Consider the following 19,940-nt stretch of genomic DNA (forward strand, 5'->3'; position numbering starts at 1 on the left):
GTTTGTTTTGAGGATGTTGTAGACTTTCCCGGCTGTTTTTATCTCCCTGTTCCAGTCAGGTTATCTATCGTTTACACCAGTACAGCTCACGAGGTAGTACTGTTCATAGTATATAACGGTAGAAATGACTCCTGTCGTCGTCCATTGTTTACACAGAGATTTTATTATCCAACTTCTGTGGATATTTACGACGAAAGCAGCGATTGTCTAAGTTGTGAACGGTATAATCCTATAAGGTCGTCAGAAGAAGGAAAATAATTCTTCCTGGAATGCCAACGTTATTTGTCCCAAACATTTGATTATCACTTGTTTGACCCCGTTCCTGCTAACGTCACGTGTCTGCAAGTCGTTAAAGCGATCAGTGCTAGTAACATTGTCGAAGGATGATATGAGAACCAGAATCCTGGAGTTTTTCCCGTGAAAACTACTTTTTTACTAATCCAAAACTTTGATTATTCTATTTTCCAACGACCATTTATTTCAACCGGAATGGTAACATAGTTCTCTAGCATTTGAGAAGTAGTGCCTTTCCTTGATTGAGACTCTACGTCATTCCACTACTAGACAATAACCTAGCAACATTTGTAAAATTATCTTAATCAAAGCAACCATTAATGAGAACAAATTGAAAATGGAAACGGAATGAGTTTTATATATTTGAAGCTGTCTTGATGCCACCGAATTGAAGTTAAAATATGCCGGTAGACGATATAGACTGGCGCCGCCCTCTCTTTAAAGTGATACTTCTAGGGGAGGTGGGCGTCGGCAAATCTTCACTGTTTCTTAGGGTAAAGGACAATACGTTCATCCAGGGGCTGCAGCCGACAGTTGGCATTGAAAGCTGCGTGAAGACGTTGTACGTCGAGGACGAAAAGGTCGCGGTAAGTAACGGTAACTTTGTCTCGATAATCTTCTACCTCAGTCTTATATCAACCCCCTCCTCCCGCTTCTTACCGTAGTGTCTACCCTGACACATCTACTGTCATGCCAAAAATGTTAAATGAATAAGTTATAACATCTCTGTGTATGAAATGACCATTTAAAATGATACACATAAGATGATGAAATGAAGCGATGATAGAAATAAGACTCTCATGCTTAGAAAAAAAAACTCTATGTGTACCATAGTTATTTGTCGATACCATGAAATTGAAGATGTCCTTTAAAGACTCACTAGGGAACGAATATGGGACCTCAATTAACCAATGCACTTTAATGCATGCCATACAAAATGCTATTCCTCGCCGCTTTGGTATAAAACGGTTATTATCTTTATCAAAGTGACGTCTAAAGATTATTTTCTCTAACTATGAGCTATAAGAAAAAATGCAATTTAAACGACTGATGTGTCTTTCAAATTTGAAGTAAGAACCACGTGAAAACTTTTAGATACCCTTTATAAGGTTTTGTTGTGGACTGATAAATAAGTTCATTCACGATATTAGGAACTAATGGTTCTTCGTATTTCCGTGCCAATTACATGACAGTGTTAAACAGTATGACAAATGAAGTACCAGTTTCTTCGCTTACGTCGGTAGTGCATCCTCGTATAGCCAAAGATTAGGAAATAACATACCACATTTGTCTCCATCATCTAGACAACAGATCTACAGCAGGTCTAGATTCGGAATGACATACCACATCTGTCTCCATCATCTAGAAAACAGACCTACAGCAGGTCTAGATTCGGAATGACATACCACATCTGTCTCCATCATCTAGAAAACAGACCTACAGCAGGTCTAGATTCGGAATGACATACCACATCTGTCTCCATCATTTAGACAAGGACCTACAGCAGGTCTAAATTAGGAAATAACACACCACATCTGTCTCCATCATCTAGACAACAGATCTACAGCAGGTCTAAATCATTAAATAACACACCACATCTGTCTCCATCATCTAGACAAGGACCTACAGCAGGTCTAAATTAGGAAATAACACACCACATCTGTCTCCATCATCTAGACTACAGACCTACAGCAGGTCTAAATTAGGAAATAACACACAACATCTGTCTCCATCATCTAGACAAGGACCTACAGCAGGTCTAAATTAGGAAATAACACACCACATCTGTCTCCATCATCTAGACTACAGACCTACAGCAGGTCTAAATTAGGAAATAACACACCACATCTGTCTCCATCATCTAGACAACAGACCTACAGCAGGTCTAAATTAGGAAGTAACACACCACATCTGTCTCCATCATCTAGAAAACAGGCCTACAGCAGGTCTAGATTCGGAATGACATACCACATCAGTCTACATCATCTAGAAAACAGACCTACAGCAGGTCTAGATTCGGAATGACATACCACATCTGTCTCCATCATCTAGACAACAGGCCTACAGCAGGTCTAGATTCGGAATGACATACCACATCTGTCTCCATCATCTAGAAAACAGACCTACAGCAGGTCTAGATTCGGAATGACATACCACATCTGTCTCCATCATCTAGACAACAGGCCTACAGCAGGTCTAGATTCGGAATGACATACCACATCAGTCTCCATCATCTAGACAACAGGCCTACAGCAGGTCTAGATTCGGAATGACATACCACATCTGTCTCCATCATCTAGACAACAGGCCTACAGCAGGTCTAGATTCGGAATGACATACCACATCAGTCTCCATCATCTAGAAAACAGACCTACAGCAGGTCTAGATTCGGAATGACATACCACATCTGTCTCCATCATCTAGACAACAGGCCTACAGCAGGTCTAGATTAGGAAATAACATACCACATCTATCTCCATCATGTGGCAACATATTATAGTAAGTCTAGATTTGGAAATAACATGGCACATTTGTCTCCATCAGCTGGTTCTCTGGGACACTGCAGGTGTGGAAAAGTTCAAAACGATGACCAGGAACTACTACCGCAACACGCATGCTGCCGTGCTCGTGTATGACGTTAACAATCCAGCCTCGCTCCAATATCTCTCAAAATGGGCCAATGACGCTCTTGATTTCGCTCCAAATGGTGAGATATCATAACCAATTATCAACTGACTTGAGGTAAAAACTATGAATTAGATCTTAATTGTATGTTAATGATGTTCTTGTGTATACTTCTGATATCAAATCAGCATTTATGAATCATCCTGAAAAAATGAACAATTGCCCATCGTGTTGATTACAAATGCAAATTTATTTGTCGAAGAAAACAAATATCTTACGTGCATATAACAACCATTGTTTTCAGTTAACAATGATATAATACGAAAACACAAAAAGTTAAATGAAATCAAGAGATTGTTACTGTTGGAAATCTACTAGATGGATCTTTTTTTAATGTCTACAGCCTTGAGATTTATAATGGGGAACAAATCGGATCTGGAAAGAAATGTAATAACGGACAGCACCGAGAACTTCCGCTATGCACACAATTGCGAATGCGTACTTCCGGTTTCCGCACTAACAGGTAATGTTGAACAATGAAATAAGCAGCCGAGGACTGTGACTTTGACCAGAAGAATAAAATCAGTTAGTTAGTGTCAATGTAATACCCACGTTTCTGTCATACATTTCCGTCCATAAAATATAAAGAATTCATTATCATTCAGAATCCGAATCTTAATAACGAAGATGTAAACTTTATTGAAACCTTATCACCCGGGAATCACATCGGGTGCAAACTACCAGGAAATAAATCGAGCCTTACACCTTTTAGAATACTTTATGCCCTCAAATGTTGACTGCACTGTACTCTTAGTTCAGTATGGTTGTGGAGTGGTTGTCCACCGCATGATACTGATACATTTAAGAAATTAAAATTTGAAACTTCCAAGAATGTTCCGGATTAAACATTATATGCAAGTTGAGACTCTCTTTGCTTTGAAGCTGGATTTGAAACATAAAGTTGGATTAAAGGTATATTTTTATAACAAAAAAAAAAAAAAAAAACCGATTACATGGCCTTTCTTATTTACGTAACATTCTTCCACCCTAAGTATCCTTCAATCTACTTCTAATTTAATCCTGAAGACCACATCTGATTTATGGACTACAATATACTATCAAGTCCTGTATACCGTCTACGAGGTTATGTAATGATTCCGAAACTAATACCAAGCCGACACTTAATCATAAATCATAATAGGCAATGTTCGAATTTTACAAAGTGTGAATGTAAATATCGCTACCTTGTGAGCATTTGAAAATCTAATATTCTACTGACTATACTCATGAAACTGATATAGTTCCTCATTGGATGATATATTTCTAGTTCGCTTAACTGTCCATTTAGACCTTCGAAAGAAAATGTTTGTCATCAATTTTCGTGACAACTAAATGTAGATCCGTTAACTCAGTACACTTCGCTATGGTTACGAGAGTTCTAATTATCTAGTACTTCTTACTCAATAATACATAAGTTCAAATAGGAATGTTCAATGATAGATTCTAATATCCATAAACCTTATGTGATGCGGCAAGCTCCCATAATTGCCTCTTGTATTCGATTACTTGTTGCAAACTGTGAGTATTTATATATGTGTCCGTGTCATTACAAACTCTTTCACTTAGCCACCCACTTTGGCTTTTTGTTCTATTTTTTCTGTGTGAGTTTATAAAATTTAAATATGTTTACACCATAACCAAATCAATTCATTGTTATAAATGATCGCGGAAAAAGACCGGTATATATCTATTTGTCAGACTAATTTTGAGGTAGACTTATTGATGAGGTCACTTTGACATAATGTTTCAGCAATCGAAGGTCGATGACGCTGTTCCTTGTGTTTATAAATAAAACCAGCAAACTGTAATTATTCTTATTTTTAAACGTCTATTGACCATACCTTAAATGTTATTTTTACAGGCGAGGGAATAGACAACGCTTTAACTATCATTGCTACAAAGCTTATGGGTGCTTACAAGACGCCATTGTTTTACGAATCTCTGTACAACAGCACTGTAGAAATCACGAGGTATCAACCACGACAGCGAGGCAAACCACCGAGGGAGTGTTGTCAGACGGTTTAAAACAACTCATTGTGTGGAGAAAATTTTACAAATATCAGATATTGGAGGACAAATATTCGATTGGTGTTTTAAAATACAACTTTGTGATAAATATCTACATGCTTAGACTACTTTCGTTTTAGTGGAGAAAATCTTTGTTAGCCAGAGTTCCCGGTGAGAACTGGACATTCGATTTTATAAGAATATATCTTCCCTCCATTGGATGTAAAAGATTACAAAAAGACGTGCTCATGACATTGTCGATTATGGTAATCAGGTCATAAACATTATAGTTGAGGTTGTTGATATTTTATTGTTCAGAAACGAGTTTTAGAACAAATTGATGATACAAGATATACAACATACTACATATACAACTTTTCATTTCCGTTTCTGATTCCTTCTTATTTGGTATGTATGTTCTTTTTTCTAGCAAGGAATTATTACCAATAAAATATTGTTTCAAATGACGTTAAAATATTTGTGGCTCAAATTCTTTTTTTTTAAGTTACGCCTGCTGCGTTTTGGCACCATTTTCTCGTGAAAGTGATATATTTTCAAATGCTTGGTGATCAATCATTGGTAGCCGAAAGAATGCAGCATGCGATTCGCTTTGTCAGTGTAGTGACAACATCTCGTGTTATTTGGGAAGCGGTGTTGAGAGTAGTAGGAATGTGGTACTTAATAGTGGACATCATCGTCAAAGCAGAAAAGACAGTGGACGCCCATCCCACATGTCCATATTGCTTTTAATACGTTTCAATACACTAAATCTTCCTTCGCAGAAAAATAATACATATCTACATATATCCACTAGAAGGACAAACAAATTTAACAGGTGCTATTCATTTGTGTGTCTTTTGTAGGAGAGCCTGTCGTGTTTTTGATTTCCAATCCTGGTAGATATATACGATGAACGTTAAACGAATTTAACGAATGTAAAAGGCCCTTGGATATCGAATCGTCTGGCATGTTAACATCATAGGCTGTGGATACAAGGATACTTATTATGATAAATTACATATCGTTTTTCAACTTATCCATATTTTTTGGTGACGAAAATGAAGTTCTCTTCTCGCTAGCACACAAAATAGAGCTCTACAGCCTTGAAGTGAATGGGCCACAGGTAGATAAGATTATGTAATAAATGTAATGGGCGGGGAAATCGAAGACTTCGTGATACATTGAACAAACACAAAGCGCCAGATACGTCAGCCTCCACTGGGCCTTCTTTCCAGACTCTGCATTATACGTCCTGGTTAAATTATGACAAGGTAATGAAAATTTTCAGATATAAACCAGAGAACATTGCGATCATCCTTGTTCATATCACAACTGTAGATTTATTGAGGCAGGTTAGAGTGATACAATCCGAGTGTCAATTTGCTTTGAAAGCCCATGAACTTTTTAGTGTCGATTAACTACAGAACTGGCAACGGCTTTCCACAGCATACTGATTAGAACTGGGTCTTCCATTTCTTTGTACAGTATGAGTCTGAACGTGTAAGATGCTCATTTGTATGCCAGGTAGTTTCAATGCATTGTTTACCCTGTTCTTCGTTGGGAATTTGCAATGATTGACCAAAATTTACACGGCGGATGCCGTCAATGAAGACGAAGACGTTTATCTTTCTGGAACACCTGGTCTTTTCTCCTTATACTTTTTCTGGAGTCTCCGTGTAAATCTTTCTTTTATTCTTATTTTTGTCATAGGTTCATCAAATTTGTGTTTAAATTAAGTTATCATCTACTCCTCCAGATGGAGGAATCCCTCGTGTGTTTGTTACAAAATAATGTTCAAGCTTTGTTCATTTTTTTGTTTTTAGTCGTCATAGTAACATTTACAAACTTCTTTGGGGAAAACTAATTCTGATTTATAAATACAAAATATCCTAGTCTTTGAAAGCTCAGGGTCATACTCATACATTACCGGATTCCGTGTTTACACTATGAATAGATCTCATCAGAACAGGTGCTATTAACACTCAGATCTCGACAGAACAAGTGTTGTATAAAACTCAGAACCCATTATAACAAGTACTGTATAAACGACAAAAATAATTTACATATGTATATTTTTATTTTATTGAATCTCATTCAATTTCAGTCACACATCAACACACGCTAACAAAACATCAGCAACATGATCTTACAAAACACGGATCAAGTATTCTTTTGACATGAGATACAAAGTGGGTATAACACAATGGGATAAAGTGTCTTGTGTATTAATTCACACTTTACTGATGTCCCAACAGCCACAACCACTTTAAAGAACATATTAATTGGATTCACTGATTAGGTTTCACCTGTATCTATATTTGTAGGGTTTTTCAGATTTAGTGTAATTATAGTAATTTTCGTTTCAATTTGTTTGTGTTTCTAAGACCAGATGAAATATCTAAACGAATTTTTAACATATTATAAATTTACAATCCTTTCCCCGAACTGTGATAATATAAATAGTATGTTTTTACAGCTCTAAAATACCAGTAAAACGCACCAATTCTTAACATGGCAGTTCCCTTCAAAACCTATAAACTACTGAATTTTAAAAAAAACAAGTCTCCCATTTTTCCTGTAGCATGGTAAAATGCACTGTCCCTAATATACATCCTTGTCACAGTGGAGAAAGATTAGAAGATCACGTTCAGGAAGGCCATCAGTCAGTACTTTTGATATTCTGCACAAACCAGTGATTGAAAGACGCAGTATTACTCCTTATGACTTACATGTAGTAGCAGCAACAGGCCTAGTGACATAGATCTATAAATGGCATACTTCATGACAAACAACACATGTCAATAGTATATTAAAGATGGGTCCCAACAACATATGACATGAAGCAATCATGAGTCACCATAGGTGAAGGCTTGCTAACTCGGTAAAACGCCAACCCAGATGCTTTTCATTTTAGGGTTATAATTATCCTGAGAGTAACCACAACTGCAAGGAGAGAAATGTTCAAAGCCATGGATGTCAAATATAAGTGTAATAAGATACTTTTCTACTTGACAAACATGGAACTAGACTAACAATGGTATATGTACTGTATAATAAGGACTTACATTTGGCTTTTGGTATGTAGGACACGGATTCAAATGGAAATGGAAAATCATAATATGATATGTTCTACTTCGCATGAAAACCATACAAAAGCTAACCTTCAAATTTCTGAGTGTTAAAAAGAAAAACAAAGACTTACAGTTCAGATGTGTATGCTTTATCGCATTAACCTTACAATCAGTAAAAGGTTTTAAAACACGATCTTGGACAGTGACCATGAATACTAATAAAGTACGATTAATATCGGACTGAAGTTCACCCAGACACCATTTCAGTTGCCCAGTAACAAAATGGTGAATCATGAAGAAATTCCAGTCAATTCTGACCTGAAAACATATTTCAGATCTCGTACCATACATTTACGACTGTACATTCAACGTATAACAGACTGATTCTCATCACTCACCACATCCAATGCAGTGACCAAACTGATTTGTTTTTAAAGATTCTTTCAGAAAACTGATAATTCATTCTCACCTAACTTTTGACATAATCCGGAACTTCCAAAGAAAATTCTCACTTGTTTAGGATAACATCCTGCGAGTTCTGTCTGGTCTTTCACAAGATTTCATTTTGCTCCAGACAATATGTTGATTTTTTCTTCAGAACTTTTATAGAAGATATTTTACAAGGCTTTCACTTGCATGGGGTTAACCAGAACCTCCAATAGTTACAATGTTACATATTCCCTTGTAGCCTTGCAGACCTTCTCATCTGCCTTTTGCAAGTTTTGGGCAATAATACTTGAATCCTTCAGGAACTTAACTGAAAGTTCTCATTTGCTTTTTGGGGTCAGACAGTTACCGTCAGGATACCTGTTGCGGAACAATTTGACAACATCAGGATCTTTTAGTCTCACACCCTCCACCTGATTGCCCAGGGTTATCCTGAAAGATAATATATACTTATCATAAATACAAGTACAGGAAACATACAAAGTTTATTGTATGGTTGGTTTGGTAAAAAGCATCTGCTTAATGTATATAAGACATTCTACTACGTTACCCATTATCACTGTAACTTGTGTTAAGAGTTCAGGTTAATATTGCTTGGGGCTGGCTCTTTACCAAAGAACATAGTCCTCGAGATATTTGAAAATCCCTGTTCTTTAACTACATTCATGATATTGAGAAATAAGAAGATAAGCACACTAATTTTACTTTAATCCAAGTCCCTGTAGGACTTGCAAAACATAAAATTTAAATATAAGTAAAACTAGAAAATCATATCTGATATAGGTATTAAAGTTATCAGACAAAAGAATAGGTTTGCCCATTTCAACTTCCACTAACAAGACCCCTTAATACTGTAAGAACAATGTTGCTCACCAGTTTGGCTGTACATTATGTGGTCGTCCAAACAGTTCTACCTTTCTAGTCCCTGGAGATAGTCTCTCAATAATACCGTAAATCTCATCTGGTTTGTGACTGGTTGCACGCACCTACAGGTCAACACAAAGAAAGTTCATTATTAAACTCAAATGAATTTCTGGCAATATTTCTGGAAAGGGACATGTGGTCTATATTTCCCTTTATTTCAAAAAATGTTCTATAATCTGTTTCCAATTTCTATGTATTTTGCCATAACATTTTTAAATTGGTCCAAAATTTGGTAAAGTCAGAATGATCAATGAAGTTCATCACTTTATCTCGTCATATTGTATTTTACATCAGTTAAGGTAAATATGTATCAGATCATATCTGAAACACTTTTCTTTTCAATCACAGACAAGAACTAACAAATCTTCATTAGATTACTAACGATACTGTTTATACTATTTACTTATGATTACCTCTGCCACGATAACATCACAATCAAGTCCTCTGTTAGCTCCCTGGGGATTTCCCTTCACACCAACCTGAAAGTATTGAAACATAATGATTTACAGATACAGTGGAATCCTGGTACCTATCCTGATCAGCCCTCCATAATTTGAAGGTATCTTTGATCTTTTCTATCACATTAATTTTTAAACAATAACTTAAAAGGTGAATAAACAGTGTTGATTGATTTTTGCTAGTTTTATCCCCTTGTTAACAGCCAAGGTCATTTTCAGGCAAGGTCTCCGTATAATAGCCAGTGGCTACCGCACTGAACAACATCCATCACAAATAGGGTTGTGTGTCTTGCCCAAGGTCACAACCACATCAGCAAAGACTTGTCCGTTTCCCAGCTTCCTGAGAAACACACATTGCCAGAGGTAGGAAGCCTCGTACCACATACCACAAGTCTTCACCTGGGGTTATGTAGGCCTATGTTTAACCTGACTGAGCTATAGCCTTATCTTAGTGATATAATTCATAGGTTGTTATTGTCCTCTTAAAGTCAGTGGATTAGATCAGATCAGAAAAAGGACTCAAAACTACAAAACTGACATTTGATAAAATACCCTAGTACATAGCAAGAAAATATGATAACAAAACTTGTTAAAGATAGAAAGAACAAGGACAAAGTGTTCATCACTTTGACCTTGAGTTGTACTGACCAGACAGTGTTCCTTGCCATGATTGAGCCAGTGACCAGTACGTCCCGTCCGAATAATTCTCTGGAGCTGATTCGTTTTCACCCAAATCACCTCATCGACCCGTTTGTACCTAAGGAAATACAATATAAATGTATATTAAGGATACACACTACCTTTAATGTGACTAGCATAACAAAAGTCAGTTCTGACAATATGAAATATGTAGGACCAAATTGTCAACCTGAAAATGCATCTATTTTGAAAATATGTCAATTTTTTTCTAAACGCAAAAAAAGTCACTAATCACTCAAGAGCAGTATATTTCTTAACCTTACTTTCTACTATGATAAAGGCTGAATTCTTATCTCTTGACAACAGTCAAACCATCTAAGCTGCTTATTCAGATTTGGTTTGTACTCACCCCCATAAGTCGAGGCATTCCCGACCAAGCTCCATAGCTCTATGAAGAATAGAAACAGAATATCTAAGTCAGTATGAATTTGAAATTTATTAACATGAATTTGAGTAATTTTACTTTCACTGGTCTATACTGAAAAAAGTGACAAATGTTAACTTTTTATGATTTTCCTTGGTTTTGTAAGATATGACATTTATATTCTTGAATTTGAACAGAGAAAAATCTAAAAATATGTGCCAGATATTACATCTGCAAAGTTCACTGAAGACATCTTAAAATTTCTCTCCTTCATGTCAATAGACAAAAACTCCACAAACCTCCCAGTAACCCAGAGGAAGATAAATCCATCGTCCTGGAGACTAGGGACATCCAATTTCCTCATCTCATCATCAGACATGGTCCCGTATGGAAGCTCCATGTGGATGTCCCAGGGTGGATCAGCCATCACAACTGCACACTTTCCAAGGACGGTCATATCAAAGAATCGCAGGTCACACTGAACCCACTGTCGGGAAATCACAAAAAAAAAAAACCTTTTTGTATGTTTATTTCACTTTTATAGAAGTGATATTGAATAATGTGGAGGAAGAATGTAGCAGAAAAAAACTTTAAGAGATAGAAGTAGGGGATTAATGAGGGAACAAGACGAAAAAAGGAATGAAGGTAAATAGAGGAAGGGAGAGTAGGGGAGGGGAGAGTAGGGGAGGGGAGAGTAGGGGAGGAAAGGGAAAAGGGGAGATAGGAAATGGCAGAATGGATAATTATATAAAAGAAGAGAGGAGAGGGAAAAAGAGGAAATAAATTGGAGGCTAACTGGAGGGCTAAAGTCGAAGTGAAAAATGGAAGAAGAGGACAAGGAGAAGGAATAATATGTGAGTTGAAACAGGTAGACTGTAAGAGTCCTGGCTTAGTTTTGCATTTTAGGGAAAGGTTGAGAAGGATTGATGAATTTACCTGAGGAGGATACAGCACATCACCAGATTCCAATCCTTTCTTTGCCATGGCTAGAGCTTCTTTTTTCATGGCGTCAGTTGTACTGACGGCTGGGTAGTCAATCTCGTAATGGACATACTGAAGTACCAATGTACACTATATTGTAGAATGAGTTCTACCAACTCCTAGTTATCGTATACAGCTTTGATAGAGGTAGGAAATAATTTTGTAACACAGCTCAGTGAAATCAGATTGAACTACCACACCAAACCAAACTTAGACAGAATGTCACTTAAAATCAATGTTTCAAACAGGCAACAAATTATTTACATAAAATTGAATAGATTGTCTAAATCTAAGATGTATTACACCTTACCTTACAAGTATCCATGTGAAAACATGTGTTCAGAAAAGAACAATCACCCAAGGTTTCTACAAATCAATGAAAAATGTATTTCAGTTGATAAATTCGCAAAATGTATAACATTTACATATAAACAGCTGGTGGATTTTCCTTGTCATTTGTAGCTCTCATTTATATTTTGTTAAATTAACTAATATTTTGGAAATATATAAGGCATATAAACTTAATTGCAGTTATCACTAAAGAATCTGAAGGTAAATTAGGGTTTAATCAACAACATTTTACAGAGAATTCTTAACCAACAATATCTGTACTAGATAATGTATCTGTGGAAATTACGCATTGCATGTTATACAGGGCATGAAATACACACATTCTCTCTAACTCCTAGTCAGCTATGGGAGGACAATGAAACAGTATTTGTTGATATCTTAACAGAATGGAAGAGCTACCGCTTATTATCAAACATGAGTTTATAGTCATATATTCTTAATGATACATTTGCTTAAAGCCATAAAACAATCAAAATAAACTTAAAAGACAAAAAAAAGTAAAATAAAGTCATTAAATCAAAATATTCACTTAATTAAGAGTAGATTTTAATTGATAGAAAATAATTACCATCTGTGTGTTTGTGGATGATTTTCCTGAAGTGTAATTTTCTACACTGTTCTTTGGTTTCACCAAGTTTCTTGCATTCCTCTCGAGTACCATATTGACAAAACTCCTTCAACTGTGCACCTATAAAGTGTGACATAATGAATTTTTCAAACTATAGATATATATATAAGTGTAAAAAATTAAACAATTAAATTTAATCGTTCTTCTGTAAAACATTACACATTATTAAATACTAAAGCATTTCCAGACATAATGATTTATGTTGACAAGTGGAGAGTATGGATAAAAGCTTTCAAATGCTTCTATGTACAAGTTTGATCGTCATTTCTGAATGGTCCACATATTTAAATGCATTTCATGTATCTTGATATTCAAATTAATAAATGTAAATAAAGCATCATTATAATAATTGATGCAATTCTGCTAAAAGAAAAAAATAGAAGGGCTGTTAGAGGCCAGTTATGCTCCCCAACTGGGACAAAATTTAAGTATGAAAAATAACAAAGCGCAATAAGAGAATTATGATTCTTGTGCACTAACCTTCCTTCTTGTTGAGATCTATCTACATATGAGGTTTCATGTTAATACCTCTTATAGTTTTAGTGTAATGCTCCAGGCAAAATATAAGTAAGAAAAATAACAAAGGGCAATAACTCCTAAATTATGCAAAAATGAGTTATGATTCTTGTGCACTTCACTTCTCCTTGTTGAGATCTATCTACCTATCAAGTTTGATGATGATACCTCTTAAATTTTTTATGTTATGCTCCAGACAAAATTATAATGGATGGACTGACGGACAGATGGACAAAGCAGGGACTATTTGTGGAAAATCAGTATATTATACTTACCACCCTGAGATTTGAAACGCTTCACTAAACTTTGTTCCTGAAAACAGATAATTTTACTCTTCAACAGATATTTTGGAAATGTTTATGTTTTTGCACTGGGAATAACAAAATAAATTCTTACATTTCATGAAGCTGTGTTAAGCCTGTCTCTTTAAATAGTATTAAGTATCATTTTATATCATTTCAGCTTAGTTAGAGAGAAGGTTGTCTGCATATATTACCTTAGCTGTTGGCTTTGTCAGAAGATCAAGGATTTCTTCATTTAATTTCTTGTTTTCTTTCTCTTTTGCAGACTGCATAGACAGTAGACTCTGTGGGTAAGAAGTATTAAAATCAATACTCAATAATGAGAGTTAATGTGTACAAAGTCACATTGAAAGTAAGTCCTAGAAATGCATGCATCATCCTTGGCTATCAAAATTCACACTTCAACTTACACTTCTGTGGAAATCATCAAACAAATCAAACAAAGAAGCTTTGTTTTGTTGTAAGGAACTTGTACAGTCAATGATAATTCCTATTGATGTATAATGATAATTCCTCAATGTAAGGATGTATAACTGATGTATGATCAATTCCCATCAATTTTTGTTTTTTTTCATGATAATTCCTATTGATGTATAACTGGTGATCAATTCCCATCAATTTTTTTTGTTGTAAGGAACTTGTACAGTCAATGATAATTCCTATTGATGTATAACTGGTGATCAATTCCCATCAATTTTTTTTCAAAACCGAGTGCTAGAGACCAGTGCATATTATGTCTATTTACCTGTTAAAACATTCCACTCTTGAATTTTCAAAATACTGGGTATTTACAAGAAGAGTATTTAACTACCACTTACCTCTATACTAGTATCCTCCTTCACTTCCTTAAGTTTGGGATGTTTAGAGGGTGGTTCTATGCCTTCTTCTCCATCACTAGAAAAATTAAAAAATGAAGAGACTGATAAATCTGTGGCACCAAATAAATAATCTTCAATAAATTAACAAATTCATAAAAGATGTGTATATCAGCAGAGTACTGTACCATGTAAAGTAAGAGTATTGCTTATTTTAACTATTTTTCAACTGAAGTTGGCCAACTCTAACTGAATATATTATGTATTTTTATCTTGATAAAGCAGTTGCTAGCCTTAGATCTCACTATGTTCACTATTACTACTCTAATTAAATAAAGATCTAATTTAGTTGGAAGTCATATCAGGAATCAGGTGTAGTACCTACCTGTCTCTAGTCCGCTTCTTGTGCTGAGAGTCTTCACCTTTTATTACGGACAACTAAAATTCAGATTAAAAAATATACAACATAAATGTTTGATTAACCACTCCAGTTTTAAAATCAAATCTGAAACAAATAGGTAGGGTGATTTTGTATAAGATTTTAGAGAGAGCGCTCTTGAACACAAAAGATGGCAAATCAACTGATATTCACATTAATTTCACAGGAGCAAAAGGATAGAATTACAACAAAATTTGGGAAGTATTTGTCAAGCACTTTTTGAGAAATAGCGATATATGGACACTGAAACAAACCTTGCTTTGTCTCATTACTCATTATAAATATCCACTTTTTACAGGTTTATCATAGAAGTATAAATTACCTTGGCAATATCTAATGTGTTAACCAGAAGTCTACTCCGGTCAGATCCAATCTGATCTATGGAGGTGATACTGTAAAATAACAAGGAATTCATGAGTACGTGTTATAAAATTAGTATTACAAATGTTTTTAAAAGGGGAGCCCTAACTGGGGGAGAAATAAGTACACAATCTAAAGTAAAGATAAGTTTAGTTACAAAGGAAATCCAGGATCCCTGGGCCCCCTCTAATCAACCTGAAGTAAGTAAATAAATTATTCAAGTATCTAAGTCTTCCTACATATTGTGGACAACATTTTTGCATTTCACTTCAAAAAATTATTAAATACCTACATATTAAAGGTTTTACATAGCCATGTAGTAAATCTCAAAATCTATCACAGCAAGTCAATTTTATTAAAACAATCTTCAATAAAAAACCATGCTGCAATTTTAATATGTTGACTCTGAATGGTAAATTTAACAAACTGTAAATAGATTAAAAACAAACTGGACAAATTCCTATTCCTGTTTCTGACATTCATTTAAGAACCACCATAACATAGTTTAGCTGTAACTACTATGTGAAATAAAGGTTCTTATAATACAACCAGTAGAAGATTTCCTTCGACTGGTTGTGCAAACATCTCACTCAAATTTTCTACTAGTTGTTTTAAAGAATTTTTATTTCACTGACATTACAAACCTGAAGAAAATGTTCCAAAAACATAAATAAACTGAAAAACGATGAAAGGGAATTGTAAATTGGAGTTTAATTGGTTTTTGGTGTGAAAAATAACCTGATCATCTGTTGTGAAGCAAATTTCTTAAGCACATCTTCAATAACTGCTAACTGGATATCCCGGCCCATCAGGTTGGAAACTTGCTCAGCGATTACTGCAGAGTTACATGGAATATCCAGACTAATGTCACATAGCATCATTCGCACACGCTTCTCCATCTCAGGGTCAGCTTTCTGTGTTGTTTCAGATTCCCTAGCAGAGTCAGGTTTCAATAATTGTGGGACAGGAGTACTTTCTGGAGCTTTTAAACCACTGGACTGAGCTGTAATCAGGGATGTCTTCATTTCAGGCTTGGATGACGCTGTAATAAACTCGAAACTTGTAACACCAAATTGTATCAGGTTTCAAATCACATGCAGATTAATCTTACCAACACCAGTTGTATTTGGGGTTTTGGAGAAAGACACTCGTATGGGAATGCTATTTTAATTGATCTTTTGTTCTTATGTCTGTTCATAAATATTATATCAATAAAATGCTGCAGTTGTTCAGACTCTTCAGTGCAAATTAAAATGGTAGGAATTCCTCCAACATCTGTGCACAAGACAACAATATTTTTGCGAGTTATCTCCCCTGTCAACATTTGCAAAGATACCAGAAGTATGATATTAACCAGACCAACCGTACACATTTCTCTATCCAGTATATTGACATTGGCATGTCGCACTTTGAAATACAGTTTAAAATATATTAGGATAGTGTACCTGGAGTTGACGAGGAGGTCGCCGGTTGCAGTGGCGAAGTAATGCTTGTAATTTCTGCTTCCAAACCTTCGCGCTGTTTTCTGCGAGCTGCCATTTTCGCACGGAGATTTCCATGTCGACTTTTGACAGCTTGGATATCATTCAGTGGATCAGACATCTTGTCTTCTCTTCAGACACTGTATGCGGTTGTATTTTCTGAGGTTTACACAATTTGCATTATTCAATTTTAAACCGGAAGTTAGAAGTTATACATAAATACCGCCAGGTACACCTGATATCGACAAATTCCATCAGTATCGAAGTCATGGACACTAACCATGTACAGGAGTGTCAGAGGGAAACTCCCGATTCTCTAACATGTGTTTATAGTGAAATTGATATTAAAAAGGTGGTTTTATATATTAAAGTATTGAATTAAATTTTACGTTGTTTTAAATACCATTCGATCATTTAAACAAAGCACTCATCCGAACATTTTTGGATATATTCCCTAGTTTCCCCTCTTTTTATTTGATTTGCTCTAAACAAATCAAAAATGTTTGGTAGCATCAATAAACAAGGCAAGCATCAAAATACAATTTGAAATATATCCATCCGAAGCTTGAATAAGGACTAAGGGGATATAAAGAAGTTGAATGGGAGTAAGACCGAGTTTTTTGGAGCTTAAGGTTTTTTTGTATATACGCCATTTGCGAGAGAATACCAAACATTGTTGTTGTTCTGTCATGTACCTCTGTTATTATGATAAGGTAACATCGTTCTCCGAAATGTCCATGGATGTTGTAGCATATATATGTAGACTTATGTGTCAATGGGTAAACTATCGTGAGATATAGAATGACAATAGGATATTTTATTCCAGAGTGTATGGCAGATGCTTGATTAAAATGGTTTTATTCCATACTTTTCTGCATATCAAACTTCTAACAGGCATGTTCTATCACTTTAGTAACACTACACTACATGGGCGTCATATTTAATGCTAAGGCACATGAAGTGATCACAAGCAGAATACGTATTCATCAGGTATGGAAAAGATCAAAGTTTTAAGAAATTTAAAATATAAGCTCAAATGTGATATATTGTAATGAAAACATAAATAACTCATTTTACCAGTGTTAGAATACGCTAATGAATTATGGGACCGGTGTGACTCAAATTTATTAGAAAATGCCCAGCGTGTATCATTATTTGTTTATCGTCTTCTGAAAGAAACAATTTTCTGTATGTTGAAACCGAAACACTTTCGGTTAGAAGATAAAGAGACAATTACCTCCGGACCCTGAAGTGTTTTAGTTATTGGGGACTAGGTCTGAAGAATAGAATAGGCGAGGGAGGAGTTTGTAGCCTCACTTGGACACAGTTTTCATCGCAGCTTAGCTGGTATGGTGTCCTGTAGAAACCATGGATTCACTGACGCACTTATTGCAGTAGCTAGCGCAATACTCCCCCTGTATTTGTGACTCTACTGGATGGGTAATGGACCTGAATAACTTTCTATTGTCTTAAAATCGATCCTTGTAATATTTCGTCACAATTTACAAGCTTAAAATGAAAATTATCTGGGTCGGCGTTGTACCGAGTTAGCAAAGCTCAACTGATGGTGACACTGTAATGCCACCTAGAAGCATTCGTGGGATCCATCTTGCAAATACCTTGGGCAGTTTGTCTTGAAGTGTGCTGGGTATGGATTCATGTAATAAGTCTGTTACTAACACATAAACAGAAATGCGACGTTTTCTGATCATTGGTATGTGTACAGTATCAATGTTGTCTTGTACTGATTTTTTTTTCATCAAGCCTTTGGCGGTAGTCACTCGCTCTTCGGCCTGTTAAGCAGATTGCCTCTTTATCACCGCTCTACGCTTAGATTTGTCTATTTTACTACCCCATTGAGGGTATGTCTCTCCAACAAAACGAAAAATGACAGCCAACAATATGATACCACGTGAAATCAGAAGCTGTAGGGGTCATTATACCATCCCAAAGGAAAACATGTGCGAGACTCAAAATATATCTCCTCTTCAATCTTGGTCAATCCAAGTGAGGAATATCGGGTTTCCAAAGAAGATTTACAACACACGAAATCACCAAGTATAATGATAATTACCGAATACATCTATTGCTGACTTCGTATAGCATATTTTTAATGGTCTCCTGTGTGAAGGAATTGTTCTAGAACACCAAATACTCTGTCATGAAGCGACACCTATCGGAATAGACAAACTAGAATATATAAAAATACTGATGGTGGCTTTAACTAATTAAGAATATTAATGATATCTTTATTGAATGAAATCAATAATTGCTTTCATAATTGTGTGTTCAGAAGAATTATCATAGCTACTGTTTATCTATCCAACCTAAAGACAATTATGATATCGATACAGCCTATCGATTTCTGTTTTTCTGCTGTGCGGGCAATACCTTATACTCAATGTTGCTATGATGTCTATATAAACACAGCAGTATAGCAACGATTAATAATATATATACTCCGGCCAAATTATTCCTTAGCGACAGAGCCATCGTATTGAAGTCTGCGGCTGGACCTTATTCACACTGACCAGAGAAACAATGAACAGCCCATACTTCATTAAACGGAATTGTTAGTCCATTAGTGTTTATACTGTCGGTAATGTCATAAAATATTAAATGTAAAAACTGTTAAGGTCCATGTCCATATCTCTGTTCTTCAGTAGGAAGTGATTTATGGGACCTGTTCATAAATACTTAATTGTGATATCGTGGAATATTGCTCTCTACATTACTTTTAACTCACCTATGGTGCTCATTGAAGTATGATGTTATCTAGAGATCTTGCACTAGAGTCCGTCGGGAACAGAATCCAATTTCAGTAAAGACTCAGTGTCTATTGGGATGTGACCACAATACATATTCCGGAAAAAGGTCAGATGTTCTGAAGTATCTTTAACTAACATCTACGTATTTTCGAGGATGTTTTTTCCTTCATTTTACCAAACATGAATTATACTCCTTAACGTTATCGTGAAAAGTTCTATAGAAATATATAATGTACGAAAACTCTATCATAATAACCAACGGTACTTAACAAGGATATCAATATACGACTGGAAATTCGTGTGTGAAACGAAGTAAACATCAGGATATTACAGTTCGAAATTGAGTAAAC

The 19,940-nt window shown here is 35.5% G+C and overlaps 2 protein-coding genes across 2 annotated transcripts; one reads left to right on the plus strand and one right to left on the minus strand.

The window, feature by feature from the left end:
- Window positions 1-695: 695 nt before the first annotated feature.
- On the plus strand, window positions 696-5,004 carry LOC132553914 (ras-related protein Rab-35-like). Its single transcript, XM_060218203.1, has 4 exons — window positions 696-881; window positions 2,839-3,001; window positions 3,323-3,442; window positions 4,841-5,004. Exons 1-4 carry the CDS (start codon window positions 696-698, stop codon window positions 5,002-5,004), a joined length of 633 nt encoding a protein of 210 aa, XP_060074186.1.
- Window positions 5,005-7,044: 2,040 nt separating this feature from the next.
- On the minus strand, window positions 7,045-16,952 carry LOC132553932 (N6-adenosine-methyltransferase catalytic subunit-like). The gene is made up of 16 exons (XM_060218224.1): window positions 16,787-16,952; window positions 16,080-16,383; window positions 15,304-15,373; window positions 14,928-14,980; window positions 14,546-14,621; window positions 13,922-14,011; window positions 13,701-13,737; window positions 12,850-12,969; window positions 12,241-12,296; window positions 11,886-12,002; window positions 11,249-11,436; window positions 10,935-10,973; window positions 10,535-10,643; window positions 9,842-9,907; window positions 9,378-9,490; window positions 7,045-8,936 (listed from the first exon to the last, which is right to left on the minus strand). The coding sequence occupies exons 1-16, from the start codon at window positions 16,941-16,943 to the stop codon at window positions 8,825-8,827; spliced, it is 1,707 nt and encodes a 568-aa protein (XP_060074207.1). The 5' UTR covers window positions 16,944-16,952; the 3' UTR covers window positions 7,045-8,824.
- Window positions 16,953-19,940: the final 2,988 nt, after the last annotated feature.

Source organism: Ylistrum balloti, unplaced genomic scaffold (genome assembly GCF_031769215.1).
Source record: "Ylistrum balloti isolate Yb309-2 unplaced genomic scaffold, AGI_CSIRO_Ybal_v1 Utg370368, whole genome shotgun sequence".
NCBI classification, from domain to species: domain Eukaryota; kingdom Metazoa; phylum Mollusca; class Bivalvia; order Pectinida; family Pectinidae; genus Ylistrum; species Ylistrum balloti.

What these genes read in the sequence shown, in the direction of transcription:
- LOC132553932 (XM_060218224.1), bottom strand. Translation starts at nt 16,943, where the DNA reads ATGTCTGATCCACTGAATGATATCCAAGCTGTCAAAAGTCGACATGGA. An exon ending in ATGTGCTGTATCCTCCTCAG is followed by an intron (nt 11,437 to 11,885) that starts GTAAATTCATCA and finishes ATTTCCCGACAG; the next exon opens with TGGGTTCAGTGTGACCTGCG. An exon ending in GTGATGTTATCGTGGCAGAG is followed by an intron (nt 9,491 to 9,841) that starts GTAATCATAAGT and finishes GTTGACCTGTAG; the next exon opens with GTGCGTGCAACCAGTCACAA.
- LOC132553914 (XM_060218203.1), top strand. Translation starts at nt 696, where the DNA reads ATGCCGGTAGACGATATAGACTGGCGCCGCCCTCTCTTTAAAGTGATA. An exon ending in TCTTGATTTCGCTCCAAATG is followed by an intron (nt 3,002 to 3,322) that starts GTGAGATATCAT and finishes TAATGTCTACAG; the next exon opens with CCTTGAGATTTATAATGGGG. An exon ending in TCCGGTTTCCGCACTAACAG is followed by an intron (nt 3,443 to 4,840) that starts GTAATGTTGAAC and finishes TTATTTTTACAG; the next exon opens with GCGAGGGAATAGACAACGCT.